The 23181-nt window shown below is 46.0% G+C and overlaps 1 protein-coding gene across 2 annotated transcripts in view; it reads left to right on the top strand.

The window, feature by feature from the left end:
• LOC137544932 (interferon-induced GTP-binding protein Mx2-like) overlaps window positions 1–23181 on the top strand; it is a 100356-nt gene that overhangs the window by 20195 nt on the left and 56980 nt on the right. For both annotated transcript variants that reach the window (XM_068266029.1, XM_068266028.1), the window contains 2 exons: window positions 3464–3618; window positions 8976–9114. In XM_068266029.1, the coding sequence (XP_068122130.1) occupies window positions 3464–3618; window positions 8976–9114 (294 nt within the window). The remainder of the gene's footprint in view (window positions 1–3463; window positions 3619–8975; window positions 9115–23181) is intronic.

Raw genomic sequence — 23181 nt, 5'->3', positions numbered from 1 at the left:
CACATGTAGTACCGCCGTACTCAGGAGAAGTAGTATAATGTGTTTTGGGGTGTATTTTTACACATACCCATACTGGGTGGGAGAAATCTCTATGTAAATGGGCAATTGTGTGTAAAAAAAAATCAAACAATTGTCATTTACAGAGATATTTCTCCCACCCAGCATGGGTATTGGTAAAAATACACCCCAAAACAGATTATACTACTTCTCCTGAGTACGGCGGTACCACATGTGTGGCACTTTTTTACACCCTAAGTATGCTAAGGGGCCCAAAGTCCAATGAGTACCTTTAGGATTTCACAGGTCATTTTAATACATTTGGTTTCAAGACTACTCCTCACGGTTTAGGGCCCCTAAAATGCCAGGGCAGTATAGGAACCCCACAAATGACCCCATTCTAGAGAGAAGACACCCAAAGGTATTCCGTTAGGAGTATGGCGAGTTCATAGATTTTATTTTTTTGTCACAAGTTAGCGGAAAATGACACTTTGTGAAAGAAAACAATTAAAATCAATTTCTGCTAACTTGTGACAAAAAAATAAAAACTTCTATGAACTCACCATATTCCTAACGGAATACCTTGGGGTGTCTTCTTTCTCAAATGGGGTCATTTGTGGGGTCCCTATACTGCCCTGGCATTTTAAGGGCCCTAAACCGTGAGGAGTAGTCTTGAAACAAAAATGACCTGTTAAATCCTAAAGGTACTCATTGGACTTTGGGCCCCTTAGTGCAGTTAGGGTGCAAAAAAGTGCCACACATGTGGTATTGCCGTACTCGGGAGGAGTAGTATAATGTGTTTTGGGGTGTATTTAATGACAATCTTTTGATTTTTTTACACACAATTGTCCATTTACAGAGTTATTTCTCCCACCCAGCATGGGTATGTGTAAAAATACACCCCAAAACACATTGTACTACTTCTCCCGAGTACGGCGATACCACATGTGTGGCACTTTTTTGCACCCTAACTGCGCTAAGGGGCCCAAAGTCCAATGAGTACCTTTAGGATTTCACAGGTCATTTTGAGAAATTTTGTTTCAAGACTACTCCTCACGGTTTAGGGCCCCTAAAATGCCAGGACAGTATAGGAACCCCACAAATGAATCCATTTTAGAAAGAAGACACCCCAAGGTATTCTGTTAGTAGTACGGTGAGTTCATAGAAGATTTTTTTTTTGTCACAAGTTAGCGGAAATTGATTTTTATTGTTTTTTTTCAGAAAGTGTCATTTTCCGCTAACTTGTGACAAAAAATAAAATCTTCTATGAACTTACCGTACTACTAACAGAATACCTTGGGGTGTCTTCTTTCTAAAATGGGGTCATTTGTGGGGTTCCTATACTGTCCTGGCATTTTAGGGGCCCTAAACCGTGAGGAGTAGTCTTGAAACCAAATTTCTCAAAATGACCTGTGAAATCCTAAAGGTACTCATTGGACTTTGGGCCCCTTAGCGCAGTTAGGGTGCAAAAAAGTGCCACACATGTGGTATCGCCGTACTCAGGAGAAGTAGTACAATGTGTTTTGGGGTGTATTTTTACACATACCTATGCTGGGTGGGAGAAATATCTCTGTAAATGGACAATTGTGTGTAAAAAAATCAAAAGATTGTCATTTACAGAGATATTTCTCCCACCCAGCATCGGTATGTGTAAAAATACACCCCAAAACACATTATACTACTTCTACTGAGTACGGCAATACCCCATGTGTGGCACTTTTTTGCACCCTAACTGCGCTAAGTGGCCCAAAGTCCAATGAGCACCTTTAGGCTTTACAGGGGTGCTTACAAATTAGCACCCCCCAAAATGTGAGGACAGTAAACACACCCCACAAATGACCCCATTTTGGAAAGTAGACACTTCAAGGTATTCAGAGAGGGGCATGGTGAGTCCATGGCAGATTTCATTTTTTTTTTTTTGGTGCAAGTTAGAAGAAATGGAAACTTTTTTTTTTTTTTTTTTTGTCACAAAGTGTCATTTTCCGCTTACTTGTGACAAAAAATAATATCTTCTATGAACTCACTATGCCTCTCAGTGAATACTTTGGGATGTCTTCTTTCCAAAATGGGGTCATTTGGGGGGTATTTATACTATCCTGGAATTCTAGCCCCTCATGAAACATGACAGGCGGTCAGAAAAGTCATAGATGCTTGAAAATGGGAAAATTCACTTTTTGCACCATAGTTTGTAAACGCTATAACTTTTACCCAATCAAAAACATGTTTGTCCACATTTTTTGCGCTGCATGTATACAGAAATTTTACTTTATTTGAAAGATGTCAGCACAGAAAGTTAAAAAAATAACTTTTTTGCCAAAATTCATGTCTTTTTTGATGAATATATTAAAAAGTAAAAATCGCAGGAGCAATCAAATAGCACCAAAAGAAAGCTTTATTAGTGACAAGAAAAGGAGCCAAAATTCATTTAGGTGGTAGGTTGTATGAGCGAGCAATAAACCGTGAAAGCTGCAGTGGTCTGAATGAAAAAAAAGTGGCCGGTCCTTAAGGGGGGTAAAGCCCTAGGTCCTCAAGTGGTTAAACAGAGAATGGATCTGTTTTGTGTGAATCCAGCCTAACACAGCAGGGAGGACCTGCAGTTAGCGTGCAAATCAATCAAAATGCCATAACGTATCAATAATGAAAAGCGATCAATATATATAAATATAAAGTGACTGGTGCTATGTATTTAGATCAACAATGAATATAATTGACAATTGATCAGTAGGATCAGCAGACAAGTTTAGCAATTATTAATGCAAGGGGAATCAAAGATGAATAAGTGAAAGTGTGAAGGATTGTCCCAGGGAAGGGAGAAGATAATGGTCCGCACCACTTCCAAGGATAAAACAGCTTTATTGAAGATCCATAAAATGCTGTGTAGCAGCTACAGCCCGCTGTTTCGAGTTACATGCTCAGCGGAATGATGGGGTTCAGCGGGTATTAAGTCTTTTACTCTTCCTAGTGAGGTGCCAAAACCCGGGATTCTGCCTGCAGGGGGCGGGGCGCAGGACAGAATGACCAAAAACTGGAAAATCCTTCGTAAAACGGGACTTTTGTTGCCTTTGTGTAGCCACATGCAACCCCAGCCTCAGTCAGAGAGAGACCCCCGCCATTTTGGTAGCCGGATAGCTCCCTCCCTAGTATTTGTAGCCAGAGAGGCTCCATTGTGGAAGCCAGAGAGCCCCCTTGATTTGGTAGCCAGAGAGTTCCCATTTACAGTAAGATAGACGAGATGCAGGGAACCAGAAAATAAATGCAGAGCATGGATCCCGGCAGGTGATCCTTTCTAGTAATAATTATAGTGCAGCAGAGCAGAAAAGCTGATTTTAATTCTTCTTTCAGATCTGGATGTCGTTCATTCTCCAGTGGTCTCCTGCCAATATATTTGAGCATCTTTGTCAGCTATTTTAGTATATTATTATCATCTGACACCTTCCTTTGTCTCTAATACGTATTTCTGTTTCAGCCCAGGACATGGTGGCCGGCACGGGGAAGGGAATCAGCAGTGAGCTGATAACTTTGGAAATTGTCTCACCAAATGTTCCTGACCTGACGCTTATTGATTTGCCCGGGATCACAAGGATTGCTTTGCGGGATCAACCTGATGACATTGCACAACAGGTCTGAGACCATTCCCCCTTCCATAGTCAATTCTGGATGCAACTGATTTAAAAGCCTTCTATGATTAAAACATGGAGAACTCGTCAGGGGCGTATCTTAGTGATATAGAGCCTATGGAAAACACAGAAATTGTGCCCCCTCCCCCCTTACAGCCCCCTTCCCCTCTGAAAACATCATCTATTTTCGCTTACATGTGTTACTGTTGCCTGTGTTTTTTGGCTCGGGATATCGCTGAAATTGCTTTCTTGGAAATCTCTTATTCCCTCTATGTCCTCTTTACACTAAGCCAAGTGCACCCCACATACATAAGTTAAGTATCCATGTTCCCGAGATGACAGAATTCATCTGATCTGAGGTCTGAGTGATAGGGAAGCACGGGGGCAGGCATGACTGTGCAGCACAAGGGCAGGCATGGGGCGCAGTACAGAGGCAGGTATGGGGGCGCAGCACAGGGGCAGGCATGGCAGTGCACAGCACAGTGGCAGACATGGCAGTGCAGCACAGGAGCAGAGATGGCGCCCATGGCACAAGCCATGCCTGCACCCCTCTAGATACGCCTCTGGAACTCGTGCCCTCTGACATACATCTCAGGAGAATTTTAAAGTAGACCTTAAGTGAAGAATATAATCAAAACTTAGGGCCAGTGCACACCAAAAACCTTAAGCAGATCCGCAAAACGCTAGAGGTTTTTGAAGCAGATTTTCTGAGCAATTCTAGGCATGTTTATAGGTTTTCTAAACATGCCTAGAGTTTTTTGGAGCGTTTTTGTGTAGCAGATTACAAATAGTGTTACAGTAAAGCTGTTACTGAACAGCTTCTGTAACAAAAACGCCTGGAAAACCGCTCTGATCTATCATTTTTCAGAGCGTTTTTCAACTTTCCTATACTTTAACATTGAGGCATAAACGCCTCAGAAATCTAAAAAATGCTGCAGGACAGGAGTTTGCATTTGGGGGAAAATCGAACCGCTCTGATATGCACCAGCCCATTCACTTTCATTAGCCAAGCAGTTTCCCCCCTGCAAGCATTTTAAAAATGCTTCAGAACCACTCTGGTGTGCACCAGTCCTAAGTTTAGTTCTCCATCCCGAGGTGAACTTTTACTCATTGCATAATTGTGTTCCTTACATATAGTTTATAGGGTATTCCTCAAGCCAAATACTTTTTTGTTTTTGTTTTAACACTCTAATTCCCTATAAACTAAATAAACCATGCCCACAGGTTTTCAGGGAGCCTTGGCAGTAGCAAGGGCTCAGTCTGGGCAGGAGGAAGAGGAGAAGGTGTTACTAGCCATTGATTTCAGAGGCAGAGGGGAGGAGGGAGGAGGGGGGATTAGGTTTTTTTCACAGGCTGAGTGCTCAAGATGCAGATAACCCTGCCTCTGTGTATTGTTTACAAACAACATGGCTGCTGTCATTGTATCACAGGAAGAAATAATCATTTTCTATTAAAGCTGTTTGCAGCTAGATTTACTGTGTAAACTATCTAAACTTTAGATACGATATTTAGACAAGTTACTTGTTGTAGTTAGTTTTTCATCTCGGATCCGCTTTAAAGGGGAACTGAAGAGAGAGGTATATGGAGGCTGTCATGTTTATTTCCTTTTAGACAATACCAGTTGCCTGGCAGCCCTGCTGATCCTCTGCCTCTAATACTATTAGCCATAGCCCCTGAACAAGCATGCAGCAGGTCAGGTGTTTCAGTGGTTCAGACTTATAAGTCTGATCTGACAAGACTAGCTGCATGCTTGTTTCTGGTTTTAATCAGATACTACTGCAGAGAAATAGACCAGCAGGGCTGCCAGGCAACAGGTATTGATTAAAAGGAAATAAACCTGACAGCCTCCATATACCTCTTTCTTCAGTTCCCCTTTAACGTTACTTATATATCTGGATTCCCAGGTCTCCTCCAGCATTCTTCCTATTCCCCATGATCTGCCTCACAGTCCATAGCACTATACCTAGTTGTTCTTTTAATTTTCACTTCAGGTGCACTTTAATTCCATTTAAGGCTCTGTTCCCACTATAATAAAAAAACCTGACATTTTTTGGGTTCGTTTTGTTGGTTTTTGTAAAAGTGACAGTTATACTGACCCTATTTATTAATAGGATCTGTTCACACTTGTCAGTTTGCAATCCACTGGATTTGTTGCAGTGAGCGGAACACACTCGTGTATTGTCTGTGATTTTTCACAGACCACAGATGCATTTCCCATAAAGCCTATGGTGGAAACTCATCTGCTCTGAGCTCCAACTGAACCACAATGAACCACTGTTGGCAGGGGGTAACTAGAAATCACTGGGCCCCCCTGCAAAAGTTTGGATGGGGCCCCCACCCCACCCCGCCCCTTTCTACACAGGTAAACTGAGAACCAATGTTATTCAAATGGCTAGTGCACAGTGCACACTTGAATGTGTTTTCCCCATGCAGATAAGAACTGACAGCAGTGAAACACTTGCGTCATTTTCTCTATCAATTACATTATCTTCTGTGATAAAAGTGCATGTCTTCACACTTATTGACACACATGGCGTGCAGAAAACGCATACAGAAAGACGCACACAGAAAACTTACAGACAAGTGTGCTCCCTGTCCCAGCTTCTTATTACACTAACTCTGTCCTCTAATGAAGCAGAACTGGCTCTGTAGACTTCTCCAGCATCACCTCAGTACACAGCACTTGCGGAGGGGATTGTAAAGGCTGAGGGCAGGGGCTGTACATAAGACCTTGCTGCACACTAAATAGGGACTGTCTACATATCTTTGTCTACAAAATGTTGCATGATTCATTATCAGTGGCTGAGAGCAGATGCAGTCATTAGAACAATTGTGCAGAGAGCAGAAAGTTCTTTCTCTCCTTGCCCTTAGTTGTCAGTCTCTCAGGACAGGGAAAAAAAACTTCTCCCCCACGGGACCCCCTGCGTCTTCTGGCCCCCCCTGAGTCTGCATCCCTTGCAGGGTCTATTGTTACGCCCCTGACTGTTGGCTCAAGTAAGAACCTACCATAACTGTGCTCTGTCATTTCTGGAAATGTGAGCCTTTCTGTATGTTCATACATATGCAGTGTGTACCATATTGGCATGTAAGACATAATTTTTACCTCTCAAAAATTGGAGAAAAAGTCCTCAACTTATGAACGCCCGCCGATATGAGCCGGCGATCCTCCACAATGTCAGGGACTCCCTGTATTGTCCCCATGTCTACTTTGCTTTCCTTGTCCTCCTGCAATCCTCATGCATAAATAGAAAACAGCAGCAGCTCAGCTTGCCTAATCCATTGGCTTCAGCAGCGATCTGAGACCTCTCCTCTCCCTCACGGCTTCCCTAGTGCCGGCTTCTGCTGATCATGACATCAGCAGAAGCGGACACTAGTGGAGCCATGAGGGAGAGGAGAGGTCATAAGCAGAAGCAGACACTAGGGGAGCCGTGAGAGAGAAGAGAGGTCTCTGATCGCTCCTAGAGCCAATGGATTAGGCAAGCTGAGCTGCTGCTGTTTTCTATTTATACATGGTAGCGCAGCAGGACATGAGAAGTGGAGGAGACACAAAGGGGAGCAGAGGAGACACGAGAGGGACAGAAGGGGATACATGAGGGAGCAGAGGGGACACACATGGGGACACAGGAGGAAACCTGGGGATAGTAGGTAAAAGAGGGACACACTAATTGAGGAAAGACATCTGCAAGATGCTTCTGGACCATGGATGTACCAGGTTTAGTATATTTTTTCCCTCTAAACCTGGATGTGTCTTATACCCTGGATCGTCTTGTATACCAAAAAATAGGGTTTATATATTTTAAATTCAGAATAGTTGCCCTTAAAATCTTCAGGATGTGTTCTCCTATCAGCCTTACTAGCTTCCGCCAGATTCAGTTGCATCTGCAGATATTCATATATATGTGTGCGTAATTAACTTAAAAAAAGGGTGCAGTATCTGGAAGAATGGCAAGTGCGTGTATGAGGACAAGTGAACTTTACCGTGAGTGCTATGAAAATTGTTGTAATGTGCGTGTAATCCACATGGTTTACACTAACAAATGGCCTATCACTAGACCATAATTTAATAACAGCAGTGTTGATGAATGCTGATAAGATATGCACAGGGTGGGCAGCCAGACAAGTGAAAGGAAGGAAAACTAAAAGCAATAGAATTTATTTAGGCAAAAACAAGGAAATCCGGCACAATCATGCTTATTTATTGCCAGCATACATAAAGTGACAAGTGCAAATGTACAACACTTTCATGAATGCATACTGTATATCCTCATGATACTTATCATAGCTGTTTGGCACATAGATGAGGAGAGAGAGGTCCACCAGTGGGCGCCAGGAGGTGCACACAACCTGATGACTGTTTCACAGAGGGTCGCCTAGCTTCTTCAGAGGCAAAATGAGTGCACAGATTTTTATTTTTTTTTAGACAGAGATCAGAACACACGGCAGCTAATTCACTATCAGTATCGACAAAATGTAACAGCTTAAAGAGTAACTGTCAGGCTGCAAAAGCTAATTTAAACCTCTATTCTCCTGTGTTAAACAGTTTAGAAGGAAGCCAAAAAGGCAATACTGAAGTTAAAAATCTCTCTTACTGTGATGTGTGCTGAACAGCAAGGATGTTATTCCCAAGCTCGTAAGGAGGCCGGCAGGACGCATAACAGATACTGCAAAGCATTCTTGGGCTGCTTCTCCCCACTCTGCACTACCTTGGTTCATCCCCTTCATTTCCCTATCACACCTTAAGGCTGCTTTCTTAGTGAGAAGTTACAGGCTCATATTACAGCAGCTTCTAACAGCAGCCTAAACTCACAGCACTGAAAAATCACAGGGCACATGTTCTGTTATAGAGTATACTGCATGAGTCCGCTATTGTTCCTAGCCACATGGCTAATTAATATTCACTGCACAGTAGTGTTGTCTATTAGGATCTTTTTTGTGAGTCGAATCATCAGGAAGCAGGGAGGATATGACATCACAATTGGCTTCATAGGAGACAGACAAACATGGAACCTGCCATGAGCTGTCAGGAGCATCATTCTCTGCATATACTATATAAAAATTTTGTGAAATCCAAACGTGGACAGTGAAATGCATATGTAATGTAGGTAGAGCCAATATTTAGCTACTGATATATGTGTTTTTTTTCTCTGAGACCCTATACCTAACAGCTCCTCTTTAAGCCTCGTGCACACGTATGAAGACTGTCACCTGGAAGGAATCGAGACTTGATCACTTGACAGCTCTATGGAGGGAGGAGAGGGGTTAGGGATCAGTGCATGACAAAGTGGCACAAAGAGGGTGGGGTGAGTAGGACAAAAATAACATTGTACTAATATTCTTTCGACTGTTGTTTGAACACCACAGATCAAGCAAATGATAAAAAGATATATAGAAAGACAAGAGACCATCAATTTGGCTGTGGTCCCCAGTAATGTGGATATTGCTACAACAGAGGCTCTGGAAATGGCCCGAAAGGTGGATCCCACTGGAGACCGGACCATAGGTCAGTGAAATGTATATTTTGTCTTGCGCTGGTGTCACACCTATGGGTACCTGTAGCAGGCGCGGAGCTAGGGGGGGTCGGGGTAGGACAAGTGCCCCGGGGCGCCTGGTCCCCAAGGGCGCCCTCCGCCTGGCTGAGCTGCGGGGTTGTTTTTTTTTTTTTTTTTTTTTCGGCGGGTGAGGGGAGCAGCGCAGAGAAGAGGGAGAGCTGTGCGGACGGTGGGGAAGGGGGGCCATATCCCCCCTCCTTCCCTCACCTTAGGTGCTCTTTCCCTCCCTCGCTGTCCTCTCCAATGTCCGGGTGGCTCTTGGCTGGCAGCGGCGGGCGGAACTCACCTCCGTCTCGCTCCAGCGCCGGGCGGAAGTTCGGGTGCGCAGCCGCTGCTCTGGTCTGGACCAGACCAGAGTAGTGGCAGATCCATCCGGCGCTGCGACGAGACGGAGGTAAGTTCCGCCCGCCGCTGCCAGCCACCCGGACATTGGAGGGGACAGCGAGGAAGGGAGAGCAGCTCTTCTCTGCGCTGCTCCCCTCCTGCTGGGGAGGGGGACACCTGACCTGGCTACCTACTCTGGGCACATATACCCCTGCCTACATATACTGGACATATATCCCTGGCTACCTACTCTGGGCACATATATCCCTGGCTACCTACTCTGGGCACATATACCCCTGGCTACCTACTCTGGGCACATATACCCCTGGCTACCTACTCTGGGCACATATACCCCTGGCTACCTACTCTGGGCACATATACCCCTGGCTACCTACTCTGGGCACATATACCCCTGGCTACCTACTCTTGGCACATATACCCCTGCCTACATATACTGGGCATATACCCCTGGCTACCTACTCTGGGCACATATACCCCTGGCTACCTACTCTGGGCACATATACCCCTGGCTACCTACTCTGGGCACATATACCCCTGGCTACCTACTCTGGGTACATACACCCCTGGCTACCTACTCTGGGCACATATACCCCTGGCTACCTACTCTGGGCACATATACCCCTGGCTACCTACTCTGGGCACATATACCCCTGGCTACCTACTCTGGGCATATATACCCCTGGCTACCTACTCTGGGCACATATACCCCTGGCTACCTACTCTGGGCACATATACCCCTGGCTACCTACTCTGGGCACATATACTCTGGGCACATATACCCCTGGCTACCTACTCTGGGCACATATACCCCTGGCTACCTACTCTGGGCACATATACCCCTGGCTACCTACTCTGGGCACATATACCCCTGGCTACCTACTCTGGGCACATATACCCCTGGCTACCTACTCTGGGCACATATACCCCTGGCTACCTACTCTGGGCACATATACCCCTGGCTACCTACTCTGGGCATATATACCCCTGGCTACCTACTCTGGGCACATATACCCCTGGCTACCTACTCTGGGCACATATACCCCTGCCTACATATACTGGGCATATACCCCTGGCTACCTACTCTGGGCACATATACCCCTGGCTACCTACTCTGGGCACATATACCCCTGGCTACCTACTCTGGGCACATATACCCCTGGCTACCTACTCTTGGCACATATACCCCTGCCTACATATACTGGGCATATACCCCTGGCTACCTACTCTGGGCACATATACCCCTGGCTACCTACTCTAGGCACATATACCCCTGGCTACCTACTCTGGGCACATATACCCCTGGCTACCTACTCTGGGCACATATACCCCTGGCTACCTACTCTGGGCACATATACCCCTGGCTACCTACTCTGGGCACATATACCCCTGGCTACCTACTCTGGGCACATATACCCCTGGCTACCTACTCTGGGCACATATACCCCTGGCTACCTACTCTGGGCACATATACCCCTGGCTACCTACTCTGGGCACATATACCCCTGGCTACCTACTCTGGGCACATATACCCCTGGCTACCTACTCTGGGCACATATACCCCTGGCTACCTACTCTGGGCACATATACCCCTGGCTACCTACTCTGGGCACATATACCCCTGGCTACCTACTCTGGGCACATATACCCCTGGCTACCTACTCTTGGCACATATACCCCTGCCTATATATACAGGGCATATACCCCTGGCTACCTACTCTGGGCACATATACCCCTGGCTACCTACTCTGGGCACATATACCCCTGGCCAGAGCCGGGACAAGGTCCTCCAGCACCCAAGGCTGAGACACCAAAGTGCGCCCCTCCATCCCTCCCACCCCAGCCGTCACACACGGATTGCTATTAGACTAAGAGGTGCCACAGGGCCCACAACCTCCCCAACACCTTAATATCTAGTTATCTGGCTTGCAGGCACTGCTATGTATCCCCTTTTCTTATTTATTTCTGCTTCAAACACAATTAGGAATGACAGCTGAATGAATTGTGCGCCCCCTCCTACACTGCGCCCTGAGGCTGGAGCCTCTCCAGCCTATGCCTCGGCCCGGCCCTGCCCCTGGCTACCTACTCTGGGCACATATACCCCTGGCTACCTACTCAGGGCACATATACCCCTGCCTACATATACTGGGCATATACCCCTGGCTACCTACTCTGGGCACATATACCCCTGCCTACATATACTGGGCATATACCCCTGGCTACCTACTCTGGGCACATATACCCCTGGCTACCTACTCTGGGCACATATACCCCTGGCTACCTACTCAGGGCACATATACCCCTGCCTACATATACTGGGCATATACCCCTGGCTACCTACTCTGGGCACATATACCCCTGGCTACCTACTCAGGGCACATATACCCCTGGCTACCTACTCTGGGCACATATTCCCCTGGCTACCTACTCTGGGCACATACCCCTGGCTACCTACTCTGGGCACATATACCCCTGCCTACATATACTGGGCATATACCCCTGGCTACCTACTCTGGGCACATATACCCCTGCCTACATATACTGGGCACATATACCCCTAACTACATATACTGGGTACATATACCCCTGGCTACATATACTGGGCATATATACCCCTGGCTACATATACTGGGCATATATACCCCTGGCTACATATACTGGGCACATATACCTCTGGCTACATATACTGGGGACACATACCCCTGCCTACATATACTGGGCACATATACCCCTGGCTACCTGTTCTGTGGACATCTCTACCCCTGGCTACCTGTTCTGGGGACATCTATACTGCTGGCCACCTATTCTGGGGACACCTATAGACCTGGGGCTACCTATTTTTGGGGAAGCACTGCTGTCAGATTGAGTGTATTTTGGGGAACTGCTGCCAGGTGAGAGGTGTCTACCATATTAAGGGGGCATTCTGCCTATTTATGTGAAATGCTGTCTATTTATGTGCCTCATGACTGCTGAATTTGTCTTGTTGGGGGCCTCATGGTTACTGAATTTGTCTTGTTGGGGGCCTCATGATTGCTGAATTTGTCTTGTTGGGGGCCTCAGGATTGCTAAATTTGTCTTGTTGGGGGCCTCATGATTGCTGAGTTGGTCATGTTGGGGGCCTCATGTTTACTCATGATTGCGGAATTTGTCTTGGAACATGCTGGAAGGTACATACTGAGGGAGGGTGGGTGAGCGTGAGCCTGCTAACCTCCATGTACATTTGAAGGGGCGTGACCAAATGTGGAGCACCCATAACCACGCCCACATTTGGTCACGACCCTTCACCTTAGGGGGCGCATTAATAGTCTTTGTCCCCGGGCGCTGAAAACCCTAGCTACGCCTCTGACCTGTAGTGCAGTAAAACCTCTTGTATATCTCTATAAGGAAAGCAGGAAGCCATATGCACTAAGCATGAGTTATGCACTGAGTGTGGTTTAGTTGGTGTGCAGTGTCACTTCTGAGGCTAGTGTGTGGGAATAAGCTTGAATGTTTGTCAAAGTCATTTTTCGCATCGAAAATAACATTTTAGGCCTTCAAGGAATGCCGCACTACTATGTAGTATTCCCTGTGTGGCACCTGGCCAAGCAAGAGGTGACACTTCCTGCCGGCCAAGAGATTATGCGCATGGAAGTGTATTGCAAAAAATGTGCAATGCGTAAAACCCGCGTCAGGTGTTTATTCTGGCACGCGTCGCCGGAAACTTGCGTGCTCTCGGTACGTCACAGAGCGACGTGGATGTACGTGGCAGCGTAGTTTTTGGGGTGCATCGGGTTGGGGTGTAATGTGTTTTTACCCATGGGCTTTCCTTGCCCTGTGATAGCGGTGCGGGACCGCCACTGTGTGAGGGGGCCCTCGGGGACATAACCTATATGGCAAAACTTTGGTACTGTTAATCAATACATTGTTAAAAATAACTTTTTTTGTTGTTGTTAATCCTTCTGGTTTTTGAATACGAACTATTAATAAATAGCAAACTAACGATGAAGCCTTCCATACTAGCCGAGGCTACTGGCACTCAGTGCGTTTTTTTGTTTGCAAATAAAATAAAATTAAATTTTAGCAAGAGTAGAACTTTTTGCCAAAATATACATTTCTGTGAATATGAGAACTAATTGAGATCCAAATACAATTGCAGAAAAACATACCTCCATTTGGGGGAGGGAGGGGAGTTGGATACCTCAGTAGAGGGAAAGCCTCTGGACAGTCCAGAAGCTTCCTCAGTCTTCTCATGCCCCTCCGTTCGTGCGCTGTAACCTTCTGAAGATATAAATCGTTAATGTTGTCTATGGTTTGTTGAATGTTGTGAAAGATCCGAGGAACCACTGGAACAATCACAGGCTTCCCTCTACCGAAATAAGTTTGTTTTTTTCCACACTTCAGATTTGTTTTAAAGTGCATTTGCTAAGGGCAGAGCAACACATTTAAAGAGACTCTGTAACAAAATGTTCATCCTTATTTCTTCTATCCTATAAGTTCCTATACCTGTTCTAATGTGTTTTGTCTAACTGCAGCCTTTCCTACTTGCACAGTGTCTGTATTATCTCTGTTATATGATCTAATCTTCTCTCCTCTGTCGGGCTGAGGCAGTCAGACTGGAATGTGCTGTGCTGCTTGTGATTGGCTAGAAGCTATACACACCCTCTCCAGGCCCCTCCAAGCTCTGTATGACTCACACTGAGCTATGTCTTTTGTTTTAAACACTGGATAAAAATGGCAATTACAAGCCAGGATTGCAACAGGGAGAGGCAGAAACAGCACAGAGGGGCCCAGGAGAACATAATGAATAGAATGGTATGCTTTTTATTGTAAGAAGTTTAGAGTACAGATTCTCTTTAAGGGTACATAATAAATAACATTTCAAATTAAAGTCCTCATTAAGTACATTTGGTTTCAATGTGTTAAATGTGTCAGTCCACCTACTTTCTCTCTGGAGCATGTTGTGATAGGGTGTTTCAGCACCCTGCAGGAAAAGACACACAGACAAAAACGAGAGCCAAGATAGAGTATTATGTTGGCTGAGAAAAAATAAAGATGCAACAAAGGTGGGTTGCAGTGGGACAACCAACTCATAAAGGTGGGTTGCAGTGGGGCAACCAGACTCCACTCGGGGTGTCCTGATGGACTGGATGTGGTCGTTCTCTTGATAGTAAAATGCTGGCTAATACAATGGTTTAAACCATGTAGGGCCAGACGAATCCCCACTCACCACTCGTGCGAGGGAGTGACATTCAGCACAGTGGGGGTAAGAGGCACCCGGGCGTGGAGAAAACTAAATTAAAACAACAATAAAATCCGAAGAGAAAATTAGGTGGCTGACCTCAACGACAACCGTATCATGAGACAAAAATACATTTTTTAAAGCACCGGCAACGCGTTTCATGGGTCCAAGCCCACTTCCTCAGGCCAGTAGCACTGCCAGAAGATTTTACCGGATGAAGTTCTGCCTGCACCTGACAAGTCTTTTACCGTATTTTTCTCCCCCAAAACAGAGGGGGGAAAGTCACTGCGTCTTATGGTCCGAATGTATGTTTTGACACACCCCCAGCCTCCCGGAGTGCAATACCCGAGGTGTGTCCACGGGTACTTAATGCTTATAAAGGGTCAAAGTAATGAAAAATAAAATCCTAGTGCTCTAAATCAAAGAGACACTTGTCAAAAAAGATGGGGATGATAGCAATAGCGCTAACGGTCCCTCAAATAGATTTCTGTTCAGAGCAACCATGAGCAAACGACCTCAGCCGAAGGACTCCTGCACCGCGATTGTGCTATAGGCTCATACATCGCCAGGGGCGGGACCTTGGCGCATCGGAAAGAAAGTGCAGACGGCTCAATGCTTACAATGCGATCGTAACGGCTTCTTCCTGGCACGCCCCCTGCCTGTATTGGCTGCCGGCCCTGCAGTACATGGTGATTGGCCGAGACGGGATGTCAAGGTCCCGCCCCCGGCGATGTATGAGCCTATGGCTATAGCCCCGACACCTCCGCGGGTGGGATCAAGAAGTCCCGTCTTGGCCAATCATCATGTACTGCAGGGCAAGCAGCCAATACAGGCAGGGGGCGTGCCAGGAAGAAGCCGCTCGTAAGCGGGGAGGTACAATCGCATTGAAAGCATGTGTGCCTTCTACACTCTCTCTTTCCGGTAAGCTGTCTTTCGTCCACATAGCACCTCTGCTTCCCTCTTCACTGGGGTCTTTGCCCACGGTTCCTGTGAAGCACGATCGCGGTGCAGGAGTCCTCCTCCGCTGGTAAGCTCTCTTCTGCACATGTTGCTCCTCTGCTTCCTCTCCTCGCTGGGGTCTTTTGCTCATGGTTCCTCTGGTTGCCATGAACAGAAATCTATTTGAGGGACGATTGGTGCAATTTGCTTTGTAATGTCCATCTTTTCTGACACCTGTCTTTGATTTAGAGCACTACAGATTTTATTTTTCACTGCTCAGACCCTTCATGTTTTATCATCAGCATTGCTGCTATAATTGTTAATGATATAAAGTTATATATGTATTGGAACTTCATAATGTATTGGTTCATCATTTTGTGCCTTTATGCACTTTTGGATCTTCTTTAATAGAGTACAGAGACAGCTTGGGGGCAGACGGTCCAAAGACTCCCCTGCACCATGGACACACCAGGTTTAGTATTTATTTTTTTTCCCTGATTTTTGTCCTCTTAACTTAGGTGCGTCTTATGGTCCGGAGCGTCTTATGGTCCGAAAAATACGGTACTTAAGAGACTCAATAAAGTAGCCAGATTGAGTGCTAGGAAGTGGTTACCTGCTAACATCCCCACCAGGCAAGAATGGATCGTGCTAGTATACAGGGATTTGCCTTACAAAAGTTTAATATGCATAGTGGAACCTTGGCTTGCGAGCAGAATTGATTCCAGAAAACATGCTTGTAATCCAAAATGTATGTCTCTTATGTCAAAGTGAATTTCCCCATAAGAATTAATGGAAACGCAGATGATTTGTTCCACAAACCAAAAACATTTATAGAAAAATATTTAGTACAAAGTTCTGTACTGTAGACGTGCATTTTACTTTTAAAAATAATTGTGCCTGGCCTGGTGGAAACAAGAGGATGACAATTGTTGTGTAGGAAGGATTTCACTATAACGGAATCATTGCTATCTGTAGGCCCACCTCATTCTTTTTTCCTTTGTTGTGGCAAGAACAAGAAACATATCCAATCATCGCCGGCCTTTGACCTGAGCGACCGCAGCGGTCGCTCAGGGCGCCAGCTCTCAAGGGCACATGTACAAAGGACAGTGTCTCTCCTTGCTTCCCCGCTGTCTCTCCCCGCCTCCGCTCCATCTGTAATTATAGCAGGGCTACAAGAAAATGGTCACGGATGTCCACAAATGCGGACATCGGCGACCATTTTTTGGTAGACCTGCACTAACTACAGATGGAGCAGAGGCGGGGAGAGAAGAGAGATATCAGCGCTGGAACACAGAAGTCAGGTGAGTTATTCCCCGCTTGCTGCCCTAGAAGGGGCTGACTGGCGGCAACTATACTACCTATTCGGGGGCAAATATACTACCAATACTGGGGGCAACTATACGATCTATACTGGGGACAACTATACTACCTATACTGGGGGTAGCTAAACAACCTGTACGGGGACAATGATACTACCTATACTGGGGGCAACTATATAACATACCTAAAGTGGGACAACTATACAAGCTACCTATACTAGGACAACTATACTAGCTACATATACTGGGGCAACTATACTACCTATACTGATGGCAACTATATTAGCTACCTATACTGGGGTAATTATACTAGCTACCAATAGTGGGGCAACTATACTAGCTACATGTACTGGGCAACTATACTACCTATACTGAGGGCAACTATACTAGCTACCTTTACTGTTGCAACTATACTACCTATGCTTGGCTAGCTACAGTGGTGTGAAAAACTATTTGCCCCCTTCCTGATTTCTTATTCTTTTGCATGTTTGTCACACTTAAATGTTTCTGCTCATCAAAAACCGTTAACTATTAGTCAAAGATAACATAATTGAACACAAAATGCAGTTTTTAATGATGTTTTTTTTATTATTTAGTGAGAAAAAAACCTCAAAACCTACATGGCCCTGTGTGAGAAAGAAATTGCCCCCTGAACCTAATAACTGGTTGGGCCACCCTTAGCAGCAATAACTGCATTCAAGCGTTTGCGATAACTTGCAACGAGTCTTTTACAGCGCTCTGGAGGAATTTTGGCCCACTCATCTTTGCAGAATTGTTGTAATTCAGCTTTATTTGAGGGTTTTCTAGCATGAACCGCCTTTTTAAGGTAATGCCACAACATCTCAATATGATTCAGGTCAGGACTTTGACTAGGCCACTCCAAAGTCTTCATTTTGTTTTTCTTCAGCCATTCAGAGGTGGATTTGCTGGTGTGTTTTGGGTCATTGTCCTGCTGCAGCACCCAAGATCGCTTCAGCTTGAGTTGACGAACAGATGGCCGGACATTCTCCTTCAGGATTTTTTGGCAGACAGTAGAATTCATGGTTCCATCTATCACAGCATGCCTTCCAGGTCCTGAAGCAGCAAAACAACCCCAGACCATCACACTACCATCACCATATTTTACTGTTGGTATGATGTTCTTCTGCTGAAATGCTGTGTTACTTCTACGCCAGATGTAACGGGACACGCACCTTCCAAAAAGTTCAACTTTTGTCTCGTCGGTCCACAAGGTATTTTCCCCAAAGTCTTGGCAATCATTGAGATTTTTTTTAGCAAAATTGAGACGAGCCTTAATGTTCTTTTTGCTTAAAAGTGGTTTGCGCCTTGGATATCTTCCATGCAGGCCGTTTTTGCCCAGTCTCTTTCTTATGGTGGAGTCGTGAACACTGACCTTAATTGAGGCAAGTGAGGCCTGCAGTTCTTTAGATGTTGTCCTGCTGTCTTTTGTGGCCTCTCGGATGAGTTTTCTCTGTGCTCTTGGGCTAATTTTGGTCGGCCGGCCACTCCTGGGAAGGTTCATCACTGTTCCATGTGTTTGCCATTTGTGGATAATGGCTCTCACTGTGGTTCGCTTGAGTGCCAAAGCTTTAGAAATGGCTTTATAACCTTTACCAGACTGATAGATTTCAATTACAGTACTTTTGTTCTCATTTGTTCCTGAATTTCTTTGGATCTTGGCATGATGTCTAGCTTTTGAGGTGCTTTTGGTCTACTTCTCTGTGTCAGATAGCTCCTATTTAAGTGATTTCTCGATTGAAACAGGTCTGGCAGTAATCAGGCCTGGAGGTGACTACAGAAATTGAACTCAGGTGTAATAAACCACCTTTAAGTTATTGTTTAACAAGGGGGGGCAATTTCTTTTTCACACAGGGTCATGTAGATTTGGAGTTTTTTTTTCTCACTAAATAATAAAAACCATCATTTAAAACTGCATTTTGTGTGTTCAATTATGTTATCTTTGACTAATAGTTAACGGTTTTTGATGAGCAGAAACATTTAAGTGTGACAAACATGCAAAAGAATAAGAAATCAGGAAGGGGGCAAATAGTTTTTCACACCACTGTATACTGAGGGCACCTATGCCTGACTTTTTATACTAGGGACACCTATGCCTGGTTACCTATACAGAGTGCACTTACACCTGATTTCCTATACTGGGGGCACCTATAGCTGACTATATTGAGGGGGGGGGCACCTATGCTTGACTACCCATAATGTGTCACAACTTCAAAAAGGTCGGGAGCCACTGTCCTAGGAGATATCTCCGGAGAAAAGGTGAATTGTGTGTGTGTGTGTGTTTGTGTGTGTGTGTGCGCGCAAAGAGGATGAGGCGGGCACCAAAATCATGTTTTGCTCAGGGCGCTGTGAAACCTAAGGCCGGCCCTGTATCCAATGACAGTTGCCTTGCTGCTTATTTTGAGAATTTCACAGAAATGTGAAGTTGTATAGTCACTACACTTTGATTAACCCTCTGGGCGATACAATTACATCGGCCAGGAGGGGGCGCAGCACTTTAAAAAAAAAATAATTTAAAATCATGTAGCTAGCCTAGCACTAGCTACATGATAGCCGCTGTGCAGCGGCATCCCCCTACCCCCTCCGATCAGAACAGGATCTCTTGCTTGGCTTCCCCCGTCGCCATGGTGACGCTCACGATGACGTTACCGACGTCGTGACGTCAGAGGGAGTCCTGATCCCCCCACAGCGCTGCCTGGCACTGATTGGCCAGGCTGCGCAAGGGGTCTGGGGGGGGGGGCTGCGCGGTACGGCGGGTAGTGTCGGAGCGGTGGCGAGCGGTGGCAATCGGAAGTTACATTCAGCTAGCAAAGTGCTAGCTGCGTGTAAAAAAAAATGTATGCAAATCGGCCCACCAGGGCCTGAGAAATCCTCCTGCGCGACATACCCCGAGCTCAGCTCGGGATTATCGCCCAGGAGGTTAAGTACAATCCTGCAGTGTCAAAGAGAGGAGAATCATTGGCTCAGGTGAGATGATGTAATGTACGTATACATTCTGTGCTTGTATATCAAGATGTTGCTAGCTTATCAAGTCAAAGTTTCATAAACATTTTTTTTCTTGTCTTGGTAACCAAGTTACTTGCAATCCAAGGTTTTACTGTACATTTGGAGTAAACCACAAAAGTTCCTCAAAATCTAGGAGAGGTGGCAAATAAGTAGCTCCCACAGTTGTGTTTTTTAACGGCTGAGAAAATAATCCCTAAGGCAGGCCGTGCAGCCATCCGGCCGCCCTGAACGCTATTGGGAGGGGGCGCAGTAATGGAGGGGGGAGCCGCAGCTGCATGGAGGGCAGCCCGACCCCTCTCTCCCTTCCTCTCCCCGGGCCGTTCTCCATGCTCCCCCCTCCGACTGCAGCGTGATTGCAGCAGGGAAGCACTGTAAATAGCTACTCACCTCCCTGGTTCCAATCGCCGATCACTCACTAGCCGCTGGTCACCCCTCTCTGCATAGCCGGGTATACACACGCTGCTTCCTGTTTAGCAGGAAGCAGCGTGTGTATCAGCGTCTATGCAGAGAGAAGACCGGCGCAAGTGAGTGATTGGCGATTGGAACCAGGGAGGTGAGTTACTTTTTACAGTGCTTCCCTGCTGCAATCACTCTGCATCTGAGGGGGGAGCACGGAGGGTGGCCCGGGGAGAGGAAGGGAGGGAGAGGTCGGGCTGCGTTTCCCCACTCCATTATGGGGGGGCCACCTACCTATCTAACCACCTACCTAACCTATACTGGGGGACAGCTACCTAATCTAACCTATACTGGGGGGGGGGGGGGGGGGCAGCTACCTAATTATTATTATTATTATTATTATTTACTATTTATATAGCACCGACATCTTCCGCAGCACTGTACAGAGTATATATAGTCTTGTCATTCACTGTCCCTCAGAGGAGAGCACAATCTAGTCCCTACCATAGTCATATGTCTATATCGTGTAGTGTATGTATTGTAGTCTAGGGCCAATTTTAGGGGGAAGCCAATTCACTTATCTGTATGTTTTTGGGATGTGGGAGAAAACCGGAGACACGGGGAGAACATACAAACTCCTTGCAGATGTTGACCTGACTGGGATTCGAACCAGGGACCCAGCGCTGCAAGGCGAGAGCGCTAACCACTACGCCACCGTGCTGGGGTCAGCTACCTATCTAACCTATACTGGGGGGCAGCTACCTATCTAACCTATACTGGGGGGCAGCTATCTAATCTAACCTATACTGGGGGCAGCTACCTATCTAACCTATACTGGGGGGCAGCTACCTAATCTAACCTATACTGGGGAGCAGCTACCTATCTAACCTATACTGGGGGCAGCTACCGAATTAACCTATACTGGAAGGCAGCTACCTATCTAACCTATACTGGGGGGCAGCTATCTAATCTAACCTATACTGGGGGCAGCTACCTATCTAACCTATACAGGGGGGCATCTACCTAATTAACCTATACTGGGGAGCAGCTACCTATGTAACCTATACTGGGAGCAGCTACCGAATTAACCTATACTGGGGGGCACCTACCTAATCTAACCTATACTGGGGGTCACCTACCTAATCTAACCTATACTGGGGAGCAACTATCAACCTAACCTATACTGGGGGTCAGCTACCAATCTAACCTATACTGGGGGGCACCTACCTATCTTATACTAGTGGCACCTACTTATCTAACCTGTATTGGGGGCACCTACCTGTCACAGGAGCCCTAGTGGTCAGACCGCGAAATGCCTTCCAAACGGTGCCAGCGCATGGATCGTGCGAACTGTGGTCGCAGTCAATGCGTAGGAACCGTTGGGAATTGGCCGCAGACAAACCAGAAGGGAGCCTGTGAGGTACGGTAATTACAACTTTACACACTAGTTCAGGGTATCTGCCACCACCACTGGTATGGGCCAGTGGACCCGACTGACTAACTGACTGACTGGTCCTGCAAATAAAAAACGGTTAAACACACTCTATTCTGTCTGGCTAGTAACAACAGTTCTCTTCAGAAGTCTGAGTTCAGTTTCTGTGTATGCTGAATAATAGTATAGCGGAACAGTGAATGACTTTGATAAAGTCTTTATTCACGGGCAATATAAATAATTAATATATACAGACAATTGTTAAAATCAACAATTATTGAAACATTAATAGCCAGTATGAAAAATAAAAGAAAGGGAGAAAAAATACTTAGTTTCATGGAAAGTTGTCCTTTTGTGGGAAGAATCATAAAGTCCTTGGTAAAGTCCTTTTGTTCAGTTTCAGCAAAGTTCAAGCAAAATAGCCACCACTTGTTCCTCACGGTGGCCGTGCGTTCATAAAGGTGGAAAATGGAGGAATGAGGGAGGAGTCCCTCGCAACCACTTTTGAGCAATGCACATCTTTGGGTGGAGCCTCAAGTACAGCCCAGGGGTTGGACAGGGGCGGTGAGCTCCCTGGATGGGTGCTCTATGCCCACCAAATATGACATTTGTCATATCTCGGCTTCCACTTTCCGCACACACATGACCATTACATATTCATATTTCTCAGACTAGGCCAGTTCATATGATACCAAACTTGGGCATGTTTGCATGCCCGGTTAAAAAACAGTGGAATCCCTGAGTTCTGGTTATGCCAGTGGCCCCAATTTAATATCAAAATACTCACAAGATCCGGACCAGCAGAATGATATAACTTCCACATTTCTCACCTGAACTGTATTGCTTAAACATGCTCAAAATCCTAAACTCCATGCTTTCTTATTCTGTCTATATGGCTCCGGCCAGTCTGGGGGGAAGCAGTGCTGTGAATAGGCTGACCATTTGGTGAGCCTAGTGACATCTATCTGAGTTGCAAAAGTTTCAGCAACGTCTGCAGCGACAGTTGCTGACGCAGGCTTGCGCTCCAGCACAAACTGTCGTACATCAGCAGGGCAAATGTTCAGAAATTGTTCTAGGACTATCAAGTCCTCCAGGACATCATAAGACCCTTTGGTGAGGCCTAGAGTCCACTGGCGGAGTGTGGTGAGCAAGCTGCTGACCACATCTCGATAAGAATCAGAAGACTTTTTCTGCCAGGCCCTGAACTTTTTGCGATAGGCTTCTGGCGTCAGCTGGTATTTGGTAATGATAGCGTCTTTTATAGCGGCATATTCATTATCTTTTTCCGTAGGGAACTCTGCAAAAGCATCAAGCGCTTTGTAGCGCAGCAAAGGTGTCAGATGTCTGG

Source organism: Hyperolius riggenbachi, chromosome 2 (genome assembly GCF_040937935.1).
Source record: "Hyperolius riggenbachi isolate aHypRig1 chromosome 2, aHypRig1.pri, whole genome shotgun sequence".
Lineage (NCBI taxonomy): Eukaryota > Metazoa > Chordata > Amphibia > Anura > Hyperoliidae > Hyperolius > Hyperolius riggenbachi.
The sequence above is the reverse complement of the archived record's forward strand: the minus strand, read 5'-3'. Positions and strand labels throughout refer to the sequence as shown.